General features: G+C 36.2%; 1 protein-coding gene across 1 annotated transcript in view; it reads right to left on the bottom strand.

The window, feature by feature from the left end:
* The window catches only part of LOC149839027 (Ypt/Rab-GAP domain of gyp1p superfamily protein), a 54,129-nt gene that overhangs the window by 30,002 nt on the left and 6,110 nt on the right, over positions 1 to 18,017 (bottom strand). Inside the window, exons 2-3 of the mRNA XM_090002234.1 lie at positions 14,776 to 14,923; positions 14,445 to 14,628 (exon numbers count right to left, since the gene is read on the bottom strand). Coding sequence (XP_089858360.1) covers positions 14,445 to 14,628; positions 14,776 to 14,923 — 332 coding nt within the window. The remainder of the gene's footprint in view (positions 1 to 14,444; positions 14,629 to 14,775; positions 14,924 to 18,017) is intronic.

The following is an 18,017-nucleotide window of genomic DNA, read 5'->3' as shown; positions in this document are numbered from 1 at the left end:
TTTACAAAGGGGGATACCCCACTTATTTATAGGCAAGAAGGAATGAGAGAGAGAGGGAGAAAAGTAAGAGAGAGAGACCACATTGGGAGGCCCAACAAGGTGTCGTTGGGCTCCCAACGGTCACAATCTATGTCACATGGGTGCGGGTGCGGGTGCGGGTGCGGGTGCGGGTGCGGGTGCGGGTGCGGCAGGGGCAAAAATGTAAAAAAAAAATATTTATATATATAGAAGGGGGGTCCAAAATTGAAACTTCTAAATAAAATCATTTAAAACTTCAAAATATGGGTTTAATTTACACGTTGGACTTTAGGGGTGTTAAAATATGTAATCTCATATAATATCTCATATGTAATCTCATAGACATGTAATGTTTTATCTTTTTTCTAGTTAGGATTTTTTGTTTAATTAATTCTAGTTAAAATACAACTAGAATTAGCCAAACCAGTCCATCATTGGACTGATTTGGCCTTTACCTTTTTGACTAGTCAAAAAGGTACCTTTTTGACCAAGTCAAAAAGGTAAATCCAAAAAGAGTTGTTGGACTCCCCAACAACTCTATTAGAGTCGTTGGAGAGTCCAACAGCTCTCTTAAGGCTTCTCTCTACCTCTCTATAAATATGGGGCTATTCCCCTTGTAAATACTTACTCTTGTTTTGGGTTTTTATCTCAAATCAATAAAATTGTTTATTTTCCATTTTTATACTCGTTTCGGGTTGTGTGTATTCTTAAGTTCTCTTTGTGAACCTTTGTGGTTCATATGATGTATTTGTGAGAACTTGTTGAGAGACATTTGTTGTAGCGTATTTTTCACTTTCTTACATGGTATCAAAGCAAGGTCGGTGGACGTGTATTGGGAAGCGTGCCATGCAACTACTCTTCAAGAAAGTGAAGTCTCTTTGAAGGAGTGCTCGTGTGTAGCCTTGAAGGGCGTGGAAGGCTACTTATTTTCGATCTTTGTGGTTAAAATATTCCTCTTCCCACTTGCTTTTCTTCTTCCCCTCTCATTCCCAAGCTTGTAAAATGGATGACAATGATAATGTCACCATTAAGTCCATAAAACTCAACGATTCAAACTATGTAACATGGGCTTCAATCATGAAGCATCTTATTTGGGGAAAGGGTCTATGGGGCTTAGTTGATGGAACCGATAAGGAACCTAAACTAACGCTCACTAAAGAAGAAGGTGGAAGAGAAGTACCTCTTTCGGAGGTGGAAAAAACTAAGGCCATCTCCACATATGAAAAGGAATGGAAAGAATGGAGAATGGGTCACGCCAAGATCATGTCTTGGCTAATTTCTAGTGTAGACATAAAGAAGTGTTCAAGTCTCGCAAAATTTGAACATGCTAATGATGCGTGGGAATATGGTAGCATTGTCCACAATACATTGAGCTTCGCCAAAATCAAGTAAATGCGGAGCATTTTTTTCAATTTATAAATGGGTTGAGACCCGAATTTGAATCAACCAAGTCCGCTCTTCTACATCGGGGAAATGTTCCCTCTATTGAAGATACCATTGAAGAGCTAAGTATGGAAGAAAATAGACTCAAGAAACGAGTCGACAAAAGCGATGATGATACAGTTTTAGCTGTATCTAGACCAGGTAATCACATTCGCACATACAAACCTCCACATATTGGGAGAATAAACAATGAAAGGCAAGGAGGCGATTTTGAAAGGAGAAAAGTTATTTGTTATTACTGTCATGAACCCGGACATGTTAAAACTTATTGTCCAAAGTTGAAAAAATCTTATGAGAAGAAGGTAGTTGTTGAATCAAAAGAATCAAATGAGACATCCATTGGAAACATGTCCCTGTCTCAGCTGGTGGAGGCTCTACAACTCTTCTTAAAGGAACTTCTCCCTCAGCTGGAGTTGCGATCTCTTCTGTTGGCACCTCTGATCCAGGTAAACCCCTATGGCTTCTTGACTCTGGTGCTTCTTTTCACATGACACCAAATTTAAAATTACTGTCGCATTGTTATGACTCAAGTGGATCGAGTGTTTTTACTGCGGATGGAACATCCCTTGATATAAAAGGAATAGGAAATTTCGAAAATAACTCTCAAAACTCAAAAGGATTTTGTGTTCCAAAGATTAGATATATCCCCAAACTTAATCTAAATCTCTTATTTGTTTCTCAATTAACTGATCATGGGTGTAATGTTTCCTTCTCTTCTCATGATTGTCAAGTACAGGATCACCAGTCAGAGAAGCTGATTGGGGAAGGCCATAGAGAAGGAGGCTTATATTACATGGATTTTTTGGAATTACCCAAGAAAACATTATGCTGCAATGTTCAAAAAGTAGGCTTGGATCTTTTCCACCAAAGATTTGGTCACCCTTGTATATCCAAGCTTCAGTACTTTTCAAACATGGAAAAAATTTGTAATTTTGAAACTTTCACTTGTGAAAAATGTATTCTTGGAAAAATGAAACGACTAGCATTTCAAGAAAGAACTTTTGTCTCCACTCGACCACTTGAATTAATTCACTCTGATGTTTGGGGTCCTGCACCAGTTACGTCAAAAGGTGGGTTTTTATACTATGTAATTTTCGTGGATGACTTTACACGATATACCTGGATTTACTTTCTCAAACACAAATTTGAAGTGTTCTCTTTTTTTCAAATATTTCATAATATGGTCAAAAATCAATTTAAGAATGATATTTCAATATTTCGCACTGATTCAGGGAGAGAATTTTTATCAACTGAATTTAAAGAATATTTGAACTCACATGGAATTTCACACCAAAAATCTTGTCCCTATACCCCTCAACAAAATGGGTTAGCTGAGAGAAAACACAGACACATTATAGAAACAACTAGAACACTACTTATCACACATCAAGTTCCTAAAGTTTTTTGGGCCGAAGCTATTTTAACTGTTGTGTATCTTATTAATAGGATGCCCTCATCCTCAATAAAGAATATTTCTCCTACTGAAAAGCTTTATAAACAAAAACCTGATTATTCTAGACTGAGGGTGTTTGGGTGCAAGTGCTTTGTTTTTACAGATAAGAATGATAAATTTTCTCCCCGTGCTATACCCTGTACTTTTTTAGGATATGCAAATAATAAAAAAGGATACAGATGTTTTGACCCTAAAAACAAGTTATATGTTTCAAGGAATGTATCATTTCTACATTTCTAGAAAATGAAAGTTTTTTTGAAAACAAAAATTCTACTGAAATAGATGAGTATTCCTTCTTGTTGGATCTAGTTCCAAAGGATAGTGAAAGAGAAATTGATCTAGATGATCAGATGGATGTGATTGATTCTGATCCTCATAGAAATAGTCAAGATTGTATTCAATACTCTAGACGAGGAAATTTAGAAAGACAGTGTGCCCTGGATAAATACACAAGGGAACATGAATCTGCCTCTTCATCTAGAAAATCCACTAGGATCTCGAGGGTTCCTGCAAAGTTTGTGTCATATTAGTCTTTTTCACCAAAACATCAAGCCTTTATTGCTCTAATTCATTCATATGAAGAACCTCCCAGTTATGATATAGCCAAGGATCAACCAGAATGGGTCAAGCCTATGAAAGTCGAATTAGAAGCCTTAGAAAAAGCAAATACTTGGACCATTCAAAACCATCCTCCAAACAACAAGAAACCTATTGGTTGTCGCTGGGTGTACAAGGTGAAAACCAAGAGTGATGGCACTCTTGAAAGATTCAAGGCCTGGTTGGTGGCAAAAGGCTATTCTCAAGAATATGGAATAGACTATGAAGAGACCTTTGCCCAAGTAGCTAGAATGACCACTGTTAGAATCCTAATAGCTCTTGCATCAATAAAGGGATGGCATATCTTTCAAATGGATGTTAAAAATGCTTTTCTAAATGGAACTTTAGTTGAAAAAGTATACATGGACCCACCACCATGAATGAATATACCTAAAGAGAAAACACTTCGCCTAAACAAGGCTTTATATGGTCTCAAGCAAGCTCCAAAAGCTTGGTATGATAAGTTTAGTAAGGTTATGCTTGATTTTTGTTTTCGATTTTGTCTTACTGATACAGCTTTGTTTGTTAAGAATTCTGATGCAGGTATTATCATCCTTCTACTCTATGTTGACGACATGATCATCACTGGAAGTGATAAACAGGGAGTTTATGATATTAAAAAATTTCTCAAAACACATTTTGAAATGAGTGATTTGGGTTTTTTTGAAATATTTTCTTGGTATAGAAGTTGCCTACTCACCTAGAGGTTACTTACTAACTCAATCTAAGTTTGCATTAGATATTGTTGTCAGGTCAGGTATTTCAGATGAAAGACATGTTGATACTCCTGAGATTGTGAATGTCAAAATGAAGATTGATGATGGAGAGCCACTCGAGAATCCGACTCTGTATAGGCAACTTGTTGGGGCTCTATCGTATCTATCTATCACAAGACCTGACATTACACATGCGGTCCATACAGCTAGTCAATTTCAACATGCTCCAACTTCTGTTCATATGGGAGCAGTTTTGCGTATTATTAGATATATCAAAAATTCTATTTCTCGAGGATTATTTTTATCCGCTTCCTCTAACTTAGAATTGCTTGCTTATACTGATGCAGATTAGGGTGGTGATCCAAATGACCGCCACTCAACTACAGGTTTTTGTGTCTTTTTAGGAGAATCCTTGGTGTCTTGGCGATGTAAGAAGCAACAAAAGGTCTCTCTCTCATCAACTGAAGCTGAATATAGGGCAATGGCTACAACTACTATGGAATTAATCTGGCTTCGACGTCTACTTTCCGATATGGGAGTTGAAAGTCCAAAAGCATCAAATCTGTGTTGTGACAACAAGAGCTCTATCTATATTGCAAGCAATCGGACATTTCATGAACGCACCAAACATATAGAAATGGATTGCCATTATGTTCGAGAGGAATTTTTGCGTGGCACCATCAATCTTTCCTATGTTGCTTCAGAATATCAGTTGACCGATTTCTTCACCAAGCCTCTCGCTGCTCCTAGGTTTCACTTTCTCTTAGGCAAACTTTCGGTTATCCAACTGTAAGTTTGAGGGGGAGTGTTAAAATATGTAATCTCATATAATATCTCATATGTAATCTCATAGACGTAATATTTTATCTCCTTTCTAGTTAGGATTTTTTGTTTAATTAATTCTAGTTAAAATACAACTAGAATTAGCCAAACCAGTCCATCATTGGACTGATTTGGCTTTTACCTTTTTGACTAGTCAAAAAGGTACCTTTTTGACCAAGTCAAAAAGGTAAATCCAAAAAGAGCTGTTGGACTCCCCAACAGCTCTATTAGAGCCGTTGGAGAGTCCAACAGCTCTCTTAAGGCTTCTCTCTACCTCTCTATAAATATGAGGCTATTCCCCTTGTAAATACTTACTCTTGTTTTGGGGTTTTATCTCAAATCAATAAAATTGTTTATTTTCATTTTTATACCCGTTTCGGGTTGTGTGTATTCTTAAGTTCTCTTTGTGAACCTTTGTGGTTCTTATGATGTATTTGTGAGAACTTGTTGAGAGACATTTGTTGTAGCGTATTTTTCACTTTCTTACAAGGGGACCTTTCCTATTCTCAATGAAAGCTTTTAATTTCCAAGATAGATTTTAGGAAACTGTTTTCTATTATCAACACTTTCCAAAGTTGCCTTGTTGAGAAACTCGTTTTATGTTTTTGGTGGATGAGAGGAAGTTTTATTACTATTAAATGAGAGAGAGAGAGTTTAATGAGAATTTATTCACTTGAAAATAATGTTGTTCAATGCATTTTAAATGAATTTAAAGCAAGGGTCTCTTTTTTTATTTTCCAAAGCATATTTTTTTAATCCAAAAACCGGACCAAAATGACCCTGGGTGTTGACCGCACCCAAGGTTGGGTTGACCGCACCGGGTGCCGCACCCGCGTCGCATCGACGCGGGTGCGGCACTTGTCTTGGCGAATCCCTGTGACATAGGTCACAATTGTGACCGTTGAGGGCCCAACGACTCTTGTTGGGACCCCCAATGTGAATGTATTAAATGCATTTTTAGGAAAAATAAAAGAAAGAAAAAGGAAAATAAGAAAAAAAAAAAAACTGAAAAAAGACTACAATGTTCCTATTGGACAGAATTACAGGAATACCCTTATCGGTAAGTTTGAATATATATATATATATATATATATATATATATATATATATATATATATATATATATATATATATATATATATATATATTGATTACATGTATTTTAAGAGTCCATCTCAATATGCTTAGCACGTTCATGGAAGGTCTAGTTGCTTGCGATGTAAATTGCACTTTTATTGTCGCAGCACATCTTCGAAAGTGTAGAGATGACTATGCCCATATCATTGAGAAGACTTCGAAGCCACACAAGCTCCATGGTCGTAACGCCTAATGCATGATATTCGGCTTCAGTTGAGGATAGAGATACTTTGTGTTGCTTCTTGCATCTCCATGAAATCATAGTCACCTAAAAACACACAGAAACCTGTAGTTGAGACTCTATCATTGGGATTTCTATCCCAATTAGCATCAATATAGGCATATAAATCAAAAGAAGAAGATGAGGAAAGAAAAAACCCTTTAGTTATAGTATTCTTGATATATCTAATAATTCTTAAGACAACACTCATGTGCACAGTGGTAGAAGCATGTTGAAACTGACTGACTGAATGAACTGCGTGAGCTATGTCTGGTCGAGTGATGGATAAGTATATGAGTGATCCAACAAATTGGTGGAAGTGTTGTGAAAAGCACTGAGGTGTAGCGAGGCGCTCCATCAAAAACTGAGGCAAGGCGTAAAGCGTAAGCCTTAAAACAAATTGAAAACTTTAAAAAAATATCCAAAAATACAAATAAATAAAGAAATGTTTTATTGATGAACAACTAATAAGAAATAGAAAATCTCAAATCAGTACTAAAAAATATAAGATTAACATATAAAAGTAACTAAAAAACTGATTACATAGCTGGAAAACTAATTATATAATTAAAATATATAATATCCTATAAAGCAACAACCAATAAGCAATAGAAAATCTTAAATAACTTGAAAACTGATTATATTTTTTTTGCTCCACACCTCAGGTTGGCGCCTTGAGGCGCAGAGGGGTAGGATCTTTAAGTACAGTCCCATCTTCCAACCTCAATTTGGCATTAATGACTTCAGGAGTTTCTATCTTCTTATCATCTGAAATACCAGACTTAGTACAAATGTGAGCAGCAAGTTTCATTTGAGAAAGAATGTACCCTCTAGGAGAGTACGCAACTTCAATACCTAAGAAGAATCTTTTAAAACATTCTTAATGTCATTGATTCCTTGTTTATCACTTTCAGTGATAATCATATCATCTACATAAAGTAGAAGAATAACAACCATAGAACCTATACTTTTCACAAAAAAGAGCAGTGTCAGTATAACAAGAATGAAAACCTGGATGAGTCATCACATTACTAAATTTATCATGTCAAGCTTTTGGAGCTTGTTTTAGACCACATTAGGCTTTTTTTGGTTTAAAAATTTTTTCTTTCCCAATGCAAACCCCCGACGGAGGATCCATGTAAGCTTCTTCACTTGATTCACTATTTAAAAAGGCATTTTTCACATGTAGTTGATAAATGGGTCATTGTTTAATAGATGCAACGACTATAAGGGTCCTAACACTAGTCATCCTAGCAATCGAGGCAAATGTTTCTTCGTAATCAATACCATACTCTTGAGAATATCCCTTAGCCACTAGTCTAGCTTTGTATCTAAAAACCCATCACTCTTGATTTTAACTTTGAAAACCCATCTACATCCTATAGATTTATTTCCTATGGGTAATGAAGTTATCTCCCAAGTTTTAGCTTTTTCAAGAGCACTAGGTTCTAAATTCATAGCTTCAACCCATTGTAGGAGATTTTTTGCTTCATTATAATGAGATGGTTCATGAAATGAATATAATGCACATGACCTATATTTTGGTGTTAATGTGTCATAGGATACAAATCTATTTGGTGGATTGGAAATACGATTGGATCTCCTAAGAGAGGTTTCCTCTAAGTTTGAATTTTGGGAATATTTTTCTACAGCATTTAAAAGATTTCTTTGATTATGTCGGGTATAAGTTTGCATAGGTCTATCTACAATATCATCAATTATATATATTTCTTCTTCCATATTTTCATTGACATTTAGAGGATTATCCCCTCCGTCATTTAAGGAATTATCACAAGAGTTTAACTCTTCTTGTGGTAAAAGATCAAATAAAAAAGTATATTTAACTTCATTGTTGTCTTTTGTCTTCTCAAAGCCATTTTCATTTTCTAAAAAGATTGCATCCTTAGAAACATATAGTTTGTTGTTTTGGGAATCAAAACATCTATATCCTTTTTGGTTTTCTCTATAACCTAAGCATACACATTCATAGCTTTTGGAGACAATTTATCTCTTTTATGAAAAAACACAAAGTAATTCCAACCAAAGACTCTTAATCTATTGAAGCCGGGTGTTCTTTCAAATAACTTTTCATAGAGGGATATGTTTTGTAAGGATGATGAGATCATTCTATTTATTAAATAGGTTGATGTTATAGAGGTCGCGGCCCAAAAGCTTTTTGGAATGTCTTTAGAAATAAGTAGTGTCCTAGTGGATTCCAAGATGTGTCTATGTTTCCTTTCGGCTAATCTATTTTGTTGGGGAGTTCTACCACATGATTTTTTATGACGAATTCCATTGTTTCTAAATAATTTTGAAACTCAATTGATAAATATTCACCACCCGAATCAGATCTAAGGATAGATATATTGCTTGAAAATTGATTTTTGACAATCATATGAAATTTTTTAAAGAATGAGAAAACATCGGATTTGAAATTAAGAAAGCATATCCATACATATATAGTGAAATCATCAATAAACGTCACATAATATGAGTATCCTCCTTTTAATATGACAAGAAAAGGTCTCAAACATCTAAATGCACTAATTCAAAAGGTCTCTTAAAAATGAAAGTTCTATTTAGAAAGGGAGTGGATTTCATTTTTCCAAAGATACAATCCTTACAAGCAAATTTTTTCTCATTACAAAATTTGTTTCCAAAGGAAAAAAAATACATCTTAAAGAGACTTGGATTATCAAGTCTTTTATGCCAAGTTTCAATATTTTTATTTTGGACATAATTAAAAAAAGAGTTGGTAGGAAGATTTAAATAGTTCATGTATAAGAGATCTCTCTTCCTATGGCCTTGCCCAATCAGCTTTCCGGACTGGAGATCCTGAACGGAGCAACCCTTAGATGAGGAGATTCTACATCCATGATCGAAAATTTGAGAAACGGAAAGAAGATTTAAATTTAGTTGTGGAACTCTAACATTTGGCACAAAAAGTTTTTAAAAGAATTTAAAGTTCCAACACTTTCAATTTGTAAAGATGTTCCATCGGCAGTTGAAATATAAAAGGTTTTTAAATCAGTGCATAATTCAGATAAACCACTCTCAAGAGGTGTCATATGAAAAGAAACCGCCGAATCAAGGATCCAAAAAGACATACCTGGAGGTGAAGAAGAGGGAATGGCAACACCCGATATGGATGGAGATTTGAGTAGAATTTAAAGTGCCTCCGATAATTAAGCTAGTGAAAAAGAATCATTCCTTTTGTTGGTTTTTCCTTCTTTGGTGTAGTTTATTCGAGGAAAGCAACTTTGTTCTTTGGGGTTTCGTATAATTTGGGACAATTAGGCCTTATGTGTCCCGGATCATGGTAATGATGGCAAATGGCTTTCTTATAGACTCCATTATAGACATTTTGCCTCCCAAAGTGTGAAGGTTTATAAGTTTTAACATGATTGTCGGGCTTGGACACGGCTAATACTTCATCTTCTCCATTTACCAATGCCAAGACGAGTTTCCTCTTGGCATATTTCGACAACGGCATCCTCTAAGGGAAGAGGCTTAGATCTATTAAGGAGGGAAGATCTAACTTGTTCATATTTGGGCCTAAGCTCGTGTAAAAATTAGAAAAAGTGTTGTTTTTCTATTTGCTTTCTTCTAAGTTCAACATCTTCACTAGCAACCTATTTGGGCTAAAGAAGAGAAAATTCATCTCACAAGGGACTAAGGGTTCTAAAATAATCACAGACACTCATGTTCCCTTGCTTAATGGTATAAATTTTTTCTTGAAGAAAAAATTGTCTCGCAAGGTCTTTTTGAGTATAAATACCTTTCATAAAAAACCATGTCGTGTTTGCTTTGCGGAATTTGGCTATATTGGCACATATCTTAAGCTCCACGTTGTTCATAAACCATGCAAGGATTTTTGCATGTTTACTTTCTCAATCCTCTATCTTGGATTGGTGATCTTCAATGGCTTTGGTGCGAGCATTTTCCTCTAGAGCCTTTTTCTTGTCCTCCTTCTATTTTGGTAAATTTGAGTTGTAGTTTCGGAATGGAGCCCATCACATATCCCCATAGCTTATTGCCCTTGAGGTTGTTCTCCACAGCGGATGCCCACATCATATAGTTTGTGCCATTTAACTTAAAGGAAAGATCAATCTTATGCTCATTCTCCATAGTGACTTAGAGAGAGGATGAGCAAACAAGTATGGAAGAGATTCCCGAATCACAAACTATCAATAGATAGCTTTAACAAAATCAAGAGCACAACCTTAGCCTCGATACCATGTAATGAAGTATGCGGAAATATAACCCAAGCATGCAAAAGAATTAACCAAGTCCAATAATAGACATGTACGATGGCACAAGGAGAATACAAATAATAAGTCCACGATGAAACATTACAAAAGCCTAAAAAGGCAACACAAACAAGTAAAAAATAGAAATCTTTATTGAAGAGAGCTTGAGAAGCTTGAGAAATGCAAGGAGAGAGGTACCTATGTATACACAAAATATGAGTAAGAGACCATTGAGGGCTCCCATATAGTCGTTGGGAGCCAACGGTCATATTTATGACCATCGGTAGTCCCAACGACTCTATGGTGGGACCCCCAATGTAATTCAAAAAGAAAAAATAAAATAAAAAAAACAAAAAGTTACATTTCATTAAAACAAAAAAGATCTAACCTAGTAAAATAGTTGTTTCTAGAAACAACTATGTGAAAAGACAAAAATACTCCTATTGGGTAATCTAGACAAGACATGTATATATATATGCACATACATAGATTTTAACAAAAATAATCTATACAAAATGTTCAGCAAAACCCTAAAACCCAAATCAAATACCTTAGTCTGAGATTGTCTAGGAATGTAGAGATAGGAAGACTGCAGGTTATTAAAATGCACAAATGGTTGTGCATTGTAACACTTCCCTATATATATATATATACCCGAGCCAAACACCATGCTCATTTATGCCAAAGGAGCTGCTGGTTGGTAGCTCCAGTCACTAGCTATATGAACCGATCACGAATGAATTTGTGATGAGCCAAACAGAGTCAAGTCACGAGCTGCTTAGTTCATTTACCAACCCTAATGGTTGACCTACTTTGGGTGGGTTCTTTCCGCATTTTGGATTATGACTATGCACTATGCAATTTATATTTTCTCAAGTAATAAGCACTTGAAAAATCTGATTATAGTTTTTATAAAGTGATAGTGATATAAGATACTATTTGAATGTTAGATTATTTTTTGTAACTTCCAAAATAATAGATATGTTTCATAATTGCTCCATAAGCTTGCCATTTAGATGAATGGATTTTTTACTTTTGGCATTGGACATCATATCATCGCAAGTATGGATCTATAAAACTCTTTCCACCTTTAGGACTTTTTTTCAGTTGTTCAAAATATCATATAACAGTTGTGTTATGCTGTTAGGCTTAGTAAAAGTTTCCTAGATATGTAATATATGTTATAAACTCTGTCAGATAGGTACGAGTTCAGGTATGGGTATTTAGCGTCATCTTAGGACTCATTTTCATAGGATGTGGCTAAAGTTTCACGGCCGTTTGCCACTGATGCCAACCCTCCTTTATCCAGGTATGGGTATGTAAGGGTATGACACAGGAATTTCTAGATTTATGAGTATGGGGGCACGACTATACATGCATATATATATGGGTTTTATAGAAAAGTATAAGTGTCAGTGTTATTAGTACCATATTGTATCGTGTAATATGATATGTTATATCATACAACATTGTCCGTGTTGAAAAATTTACGATTATCGGTTTGTATCGGACTGTATCATATGATACAGGGGTGTAGCGTATTGCATGGTATGATACACCCCGTGTTGAACAAGCCAACTTTTTTTTAGATTTTCGGTGCCAAAAAAGAGCAATTGGCCACTTATAGGGGCCTTTTTAGCCTCTAAAGGTCATTCTGACCCCATTTTTTCGTATTCCCTCTTCCCAAACCTCATTTACAAGAAAATCCATTGATTTTTTATATCAAATCCACCTCAAAATTGGGGGTTTTGATAGATCTGAGCCCTAGAGGTGTGATTTACCTCAAATCTCTCATTTTCTTCCTAACTAAAATCTGTTTGGCCACTAACCCTCAAAACTGTCATGAAAGAGCAAAAAATACAAATAGATGTCTCTTATGGGCTTACAAGAACACAATGACCACTTATGGGTCAATACAAAACTCATACACATAAGTCACTTATGGGCTTGAATCACAAGTAAAAATAATGAATATTATTGAGAGATTGGGTGCTTGAGAAAGCAATACCCATCTAAGGGGAAGCACCCCCATATATACATAAAGGAGAGCCAATATAGTTTTACAAAAACAGAAAAAAATAGTGGATGATATAGCAATAACTTTGAATAATGAGGCACATATTTCACATGTCAAAAGGCTGCTACATGACAAATTTTAGATGGTGTTGAGACCATTGCACTATTTCCTTGGGACTGAGATTGAAAAGAGAGATGATCGATTCATTCACGCAACATAATTATGCTCTTGACTTGCTAAAATATATGGGTATGATTGACTGCAAACATATGACAACTCCTATGGCATTGAATACTTGCTTGAGGGATGATGAAGGAGAAGTACTGCTTATGCTAGAGTACAGAAGTATGGTGGGGGCCTGGTAGTATTTAACTTTTACTCGCTCTAACATAATGTAATAATGTATGCAGTCGATCAATCCTAGAACTTCTCATTTCGAGGCTGTTAAGAAACTATATAATAAGCGACATCTATAGAGGGCCTTATTTATGGAAGAATGCAACTGTGTACATCCAACCTATACATGACAATAGTAGCATATTTTGATGACAAGTGGGCAGGAGATTCCAAGAACAGGCATTCCATATCCAGCTACTACATGTTATTAGGCTCACACTTGGTGTCTTGGATTAGCAAGAAAAGCACTGTAGAAAGATCTAGCAAGGGAACTAAGTTGCCGATCATGACTTCTGTGACTATAGAGATTACTTGAATAAGGAGCCATATTGTGATAATCAAAGTATAATATCTATATCTCTAAATCCCTTGACACGATAAGGCAAAACATATTGAGATTGAAAAGTATTCCACACGTGAGAATATCGAAGATCAAGAATTGGAGCCATAATTCATTAGCACTCAATTCCAAAGCGGCCAACACGGTTGTGAGTCTTGTGACAAATAGATGTCCAGTGGTATTTTCAGCATTTTATACAGTATGAGAATTTTGGTCATTATGCATTACTCCAGGAACAAATATATGTTTCTGTAAAATATTGGATCCGTATTATGTTGATGTAATATTCCATCATGATGTCAAATGTACTAGAGTCCTACCTAAGGGGTATTTCTCTAATACAGCATATTCAGCCAGTTAAATATATAAAACATATGGGGACACCAAGAGGACTCAGTTTTAGGGTCTCTTCTTGGCAGCAAATAGAATCCTCTCCTTCTTGTCACATTCTCCTTTATTGCTCAACATACACGAAAATCCTTCAGCTGCATCTGAATTGGGCAAAAGAAATAGATGGGCACAGAACCCTGGTGCTAATATAAAAGTTTGGGAATTTCATCCTAAAATAGCCACAATCTTTCATGAATCAGCATGATAACCAAACAAAGGATATTCCTCCATTATGAGTGGGAAGAATCTATAAGGGCTACAACAATTGATGAAATTAGGTTATATGATTTTACTTTCATAACAACTGTATGTCATGATTACCATACACCAATATCTTTCTCCATTTTAAATCAATCTGCAAGTCAATATTGTCTGAGCATGTTGAATGATTTCTGAAGAATAAACACCAAAACAGAAGCTCATAGCCAAAAAAATTGTATTACAGGCAACAAGAGTTGCAAATTTGAGAAATTATGCAACATAATTCAGCAAACATTTTCTTCTTTCCTGCTTTACACAAAAGAAAAATGGAACAAACAAAATGATGCAAACTTGACATGTTGCAAAAGTAAGTAAACTTCATATTTAAAGAGGATAAGTGACTTCAAGTTCTAGTCAGAATGTACCATGAACTGGAATGATTACCTAATATAACAGTAGGACCAGACAATTCTTTTGTAAACTTGGCAATTCTTGCTGAATCAGTAGCTCTTGTCCCGGACGGAGAGCTTTGGGCCTCACAAAATTTACTGTCACTGCGTACAATTGATGCTTTTGACTTCTGAGGGATTGCAGAGCTTGCAATGCTTCCCGTGCTCTCAATTTCTCCCTGTGGAAATGAAATACCCTTTTAGTGCAAGAAATAAGTGCAGTTCCTGAAAAGAAATGTCATGTTGCAAATGTTGATATGCTACATTACATGGAAAGTATAAGCAAACTGCGAAACATTCCCTGAAGAACTCCTCATCTAGATTACCTCGTAGAAATTATCAGCACTTTCACTGCGTACAAGATTATTCTCTGAAGAACTCTCAATATCATGATCAGGGAGACTGAATTGGTTTTGAGGGTCAGACTTTCTAGTTAGTAGAACTTTACCAGGAAAGCTACGACCTTTGAGTAACCTGATAAAACAAATATAATCTTCATTTACAGTCCAAATGCAATCAAGAACCAACCTTAAAAGATGTTAAAATGGAACAGGGAGTAAAATTGTATATGTATTCACCACAGATGCATGCACATACGCTCACTTCCCTCCCCATCTAAGGTCGAAGAAGGATGCAGTCAGAAAAACAGATAGAAGAAAAGAATTCTACAGAAGATGTGAGCAGAACTCCACAAATCTGCCTACAAGCTATGTCACATGGGTGCGGGTGCGGGTGCGGGGATTCGGCACTTCCAAAAAACCCGGGTGCGGGGGTGCGGCAGGGGCAAAAATGTAATATATATAAGGGGGTCCGGGGGTTCCCCCGACGCAAGTCGGGGGTCCAATTTTTTTTGCTGGTGTGTTTGTTTGAAGACTCGTTACCCACGTTCTGCTTGTTGTGTACTTTGAGGCAACGGGACAAAATTGATGAAACGAAAGGATTGGCAATCCGATCGACCCAGCCTGCTGCGTTCTGCTGACTGTCATGATTCAATCATGTCTGAAACTCCCTGGTCTTCACGAAAAAAAATATAAGCTCAAGGTTTGATGTGGTTTGTTGGAGAGAGAGTCTTCATGAGGCCTACAACTCCACTGCCACGCCATAGGATTCTTCAAATTTCATTTTATATACAGTTGCACGACAGCTAAAAGAAATTTATTGGATTGGACATGTAGAAAAGAGAGGTCTACACAAGGCTACAGCTAGAGCACCCATCTCGTCAGGAGGCTACCACCATCATTATCATTTATTATGGAGAGAGAAAATCCTTTACGAAAAAGAAGGATCTGGATTGAAAAGGCTCTTCAATTTTAGATGGTTTTAAAAGTGCCCCTTTATAAAACAAGCAGATTTTTTTTTTAATTCCGCAGCCCATTTCATAGGGCAAATTTTAAAAAAAAATCCAAAAAAAAATGGACCTAAATGATCCTGGGTGCAGTCAACGCACCCAGGATCGGGTTGACCGCACCCGCGTCGAGTCGCGTCGACGCGGGTGCGGCACCCTGCTAGCCGAATCCCTGTGACATAGCCTACAAGTAACTGCCTAGCAAGAAAGAACTTTTCCTTAGCGAAAGAAATGAGAAGCAAATTACATCCAATATAATACAGCTGCACGGTAGCTGTCGTGGCAATATTAACCAATTGAATGGACATCAACCCTCTCATGGGCTTTATGTAACATTAAATTTTGCAAGATAAGAGAAGGACCATACATGGCACATGCAAGCAGTTAAAATTTGCCAGTAAAGGTAAGTAACAAACACACAGATATATGTAGAGGCATGCATGTGAGCGCACAAAGCAAAAAACAATTTCTAACGTGAGCAGGGAAGAGTGGTTAAGGTAATGATGAAGAATTACCACCACTTCTCCTTAAAAAACAAGATACAAGCAAAACCAACAGTGCATGTAGGAAACCATATTATTACAAAATCAGGATTCAGCAGCATGTACAGAAGTAACAGAATGCACATAATTTTCTAAAGACATGTAAAATGAAAATTTATTAGAATAAGCCATAAAAAATGCCCACCAACATGGGGTCATGGTCAAGTTAAAATGATAACAGTAACTACAGACATTACAGCAACTAAACCACCAAGATCTTGTTAAATTATGTAAATCCAATTTGTAATTTAGTATATATATTTTATATATATAAGGTAATACATATACATATATTATACATATGTATATGTATCTACCTATTATATATATATAAAATATATATATTCCTATCTTTAGTCTTAGGGGTAGTTTAGACATTTTACACATATTCTTTTTCGTGAATATGTTTGTATTTTTATTTTCCTTTTTCTTAATTTCTTTTTTCTTTTAATAAAGTGTTGTGTACTTGCCTTGGGAGGCGCCCAACCCACTAGTCATTGGACCCCTCCAACGGTCACATTTGTGACCGTTGGAGGGGCTCCAACGACTATGTGGAGCCCCTTCCAAGGCCTCCCAATGCCCTATAAATATGGGCACTATTTCTTATATTCTCTCATGGGTTTTGGGACTATTGCCCAGCCTTTTGTTGTTTATGAATCTTATGAATGCATTTGCACATTTGTGAGTTCATGTTTTGTGCTTTTTGTGCACAAGTGTTTCAAGTGTTCTTGTTGTGCGTATGTGCACGTATTTATGTTCAAGAATATTGTTTTATTGGTTGTAGTATCTTCTTAAAGATACTTTCACATGGTATCAGAGTCTCGTTGAAGAAGAAGAATTGCGAGTCTCCTCCGTTTGAGTGCCTTGAAAATCGTGCATTTAAATTTTCAAAGTTTGAAGTGGATCACCTTCTTCGGGCAATATTTTAGAAGTCTCTTCTATCAAGAAAGACGTGAAAAATATTTGAGGTACGTATTATTTCTTGTCTTCTTTCCTCTCTAATGGGCAAAAAAGACTCCCACTTCTCTCTTGGGTTTAAACTTAATGGCCCAAACTATCATGTTTAGGCCGGTAATATGGAAGCTCATATTATAGGAAAGGGGCTTTGGGGTTACGTTCATGGCTCAATACCGGAACCGGAACCCAAAATCACCATCATTGAAAAAGGGGATATTAAGATCCTTGAAGGGGAAGAAAGACAAAGGGCTCTTGAAGAATATTCTAAAAAGCATGATGAATGGGAAATGAAGAACTTCAAGATCTTATCTTGGATTTTTTCATCCGTTGAGACCAAGATAAACGCCAATATCATCAAGTTCAAAAAAGCTTCCGAAGCTTGGTTGTATCTTGAGAAAATGTATACTTCAAGAGACTTATCTCACAAGTACTATCTCCAAAAGAGGGCTTTGACCCTCCAACAAAATGAGATATCATTCGTGAGTACTTTGCTGAATTGTCCTCTATTTGGGACGAGCTTGCCATCCTTGAACCAAAATGGAGTTGAGAAGCTATCGAATTAAGGCATAAACAACTTGAGGAAGACCGGTTCTTCAAATTTCTAAATGGTCTTAGACCCGAATTTGAACAAATTCGGTATTCTCTTCTCTTCACCTTCATATCTCCCTCACTTGAAGATGTAATCACTAAGTTAAGTGGTGAAGAAACCCGTATGGGGATTAAC

This window comes from Nuphar pumila, chromosome 4 (genome assembly GCF_984573655.1).
Source record: "Nuphar pumila chromosome 4, dmNupPumi1.hap1.1, whole genome shotgun sequence".
Taxonomy (NCBI): Eukaryota; Viridiplantae; Streptophyta; class Magnoliopsida; order Nymphaeales; family Nymphaeaceae; genus Nuphar; species Nuphar pumila.
This window is presented reverse-complemented; position numbering and strand designations above follow the sequence as displayed.